At 57.8% G+C, this 1,891-nt stretch overlaps 1 protein-coding gene across 4 annotated transcripts in view; it reads left to right on the top strand.

Annotated features, from left to right (window-relative positions):
• Positions 1 to 7: 7 nt before the first annotated feature.
• The window catches only part of NEDD4L (NEDD4 like E3 ubiquitin protein ligase), a 377,737-nt gene continuing 375,853 nt past the window's right edge, over positions 8 to 1,891 (top strand). For all 4 annotated transcript variants that reach the window (XM_017890470.1, XM_017890463.1, XM_017890461.1 and 1 more), the window contains exon 1: positions 8 to 168. In XM_017890470.1, coding sequence (XP_017745959.1) covers positions 121 to 168 — 48 coding nt within the window. In that variant the 5' untranslated portion in view covers positions 8 to 120. The remainder of the gene's footprint in view (positions 169 to 1,891) is intronic.

Here is a 1,891-nt window from a genome sequence, read left to right as displayed (position 1 = left end):
GGCGTGCGCAGGGCAGGGTGCGGGACCGGGGGGGACCTGGAGGCAGAGGGGAGACCCGGCCGCCCGCGCCGCAGCGCAGCCGCCGGGAGCGCCCCCGACCCCGCGCGGGGCGCCGGCTCCATGGCGACCGGGCTCGGGGAGCCGGTCTATGGACTTTCCGAAGACGAGGTGAGTGGCACCCCATTCCTGCCCGGGACTCACCAGGGAGTTCCTGTCCCGCGCCGGCAGGGGGAGGGGAAAGGGGCCGCTCCCGGGGTGCTCGTGCCCGGCGTCTGCAGGAGCCCCAAAGCGGGAAGGCCCCGGAGCGGGATCGAGGAGAGCTTGGGTCCTTCCGCATCCCCCACCTTCCGCAAGCCTAGCGCATTGTTTGTAAATAAAGCGGCGCGGCGCCCTTGGACCTGGGGGTTCACTCCGCCGCTCCTCGCTTTTGGGAGGGGGCAAGCGCGCCTCTCTTCCCCCTTCCTGTCGTCCCCCTTCCTCTCCAAGCAGCGTCTCCTGGGGCCGTTGGGCAACTTTCCGCCTCTCGCCCCTGCAGCCCGGGAGTCCATGATGCATGTCACGTCTGGGTCGCGCGGCTGGAGACCCAGGGCTGCGGAGGAGCCGGATCATTTCCCCCTGGAACTTTCTGTCTCATGATTGTGTGGATCAGCAGGCGCTCAGAAGCCTGTGCGTGCTTATCCCGCCGGGAATGGGGGACACGCTGCGTGTGTCCCTCCCCTCGTTGTGCAAAGTCTACGGCCAGGATTGTGGATTTCGGAGCCTCGGTGGGGGAGGTGTTCAAGGCTGGTGGCAGGTGCTCCTGGAAACTTGGGGAGGAAGCTTGCAGCCCTGCCATTTTTTTCCTCCCGAGGATTCAAAGCCCGGCACCTCCGGGGTGGGTGGGGCGAGGAAAGCTCAATTGATCTCTTTTATTAATAAAGCGAATGAATAAGCCACGCCTTCCAGGCGGTCGGTTTCACTGGAAAGGGCTTTGTTTTTACCTTCACTCTCTCTTCCATGTCTCCCACTCCCCCCTTTTGAAACAGTCCTTCTAAATCACTGCCTAGTCCTCTTTCGACCAGCCACGCTCGGCCCTTACTGGTATGTTGCTCTGCCAAAAAGGGGGGTGGGACCCTTGTCGCGGGCGCGGCGTGACAGGCAGGCTGGATGGAGCAGGTAGGAGTGGTTTGCCATCTGGCGGGGTGCGCGCTCAGGTCTGGCTACCCTTTCGAGAGGTGAATTTACAACCCAAGAAGCATTACTCAGCAGGGAGGTATTTCCTATCCTGGTTGTGTATTTCATGAAAAGTTGATGCCTGGAAATTCAGGCTTTCTCGATTTCTCTTTCTTTCCCTCCCTCCTTTCTTTTCAGAGGTTCCCTCTTTCTCTCGTGATGGGGGTGGGATTGGAAGAAAGGCTATTATCTGAGACAGGCTCGCGTTATGGCTCCGCTCTCTGCAGCTCTCCTACCCTGGCATGGTGTGTGTGTGCCTGTGTGCTACGTAAGTGTGGAATGAAAGGTATTTTGGGGTGGGAAGGGTGTTTGGGGTATGAATTGTTTTCTTAGAGGTGCTAGGCAAAGCTTGATGTATTTATTTGATCAAAGAATGATCACAGTGCAAATAATGTGTGATTTGTGTGTTTGATTACTTTGCCTCGCTGTGCTTTTGTAAAATAATTTCCCGTTTTGTGTAACTACCTGGGGATAGGTGAAAAATAGCATTGTTTCATTGACCCCGGGGGATTCTCCTCTCCCTCTTGGCTTCTCTGAGGAGCTTTCCCTTGCATCCTTTACTTCTCCATTTAATTAGTGGCAGTAGAGGGCAGGCCCTGAGCTCTTAGAGTTGCAGAGACACGGACATTCCTAAACAAAGGGACTGCTTGGGTTGACGTATTGCGGGGAGGGGTGGGGG

The sequence above is a fragment of the Rhinopithecus bieti genome, unplaced genomic scaffold (genome assembly GCF_001698545.2).
Source record: "Rhinopithecus bieti isolate Rb0 unplaced genomic scaffold, ASM169854v2 scaffold_17861, whole genome shotgun sequence".
Classification (NCBI taxonomy): Eukaryota; Metazoa; Chordata; class Mammalia; order Primates; family Cercopithecidae; genus Rhinopithecus; species Rhinopithecus bieti.
The sequence above is the reverse complement of the archived record's forward strand: the minus strand, read 5'-3'. Positions and strand labels throughout refer to the sequence as shown.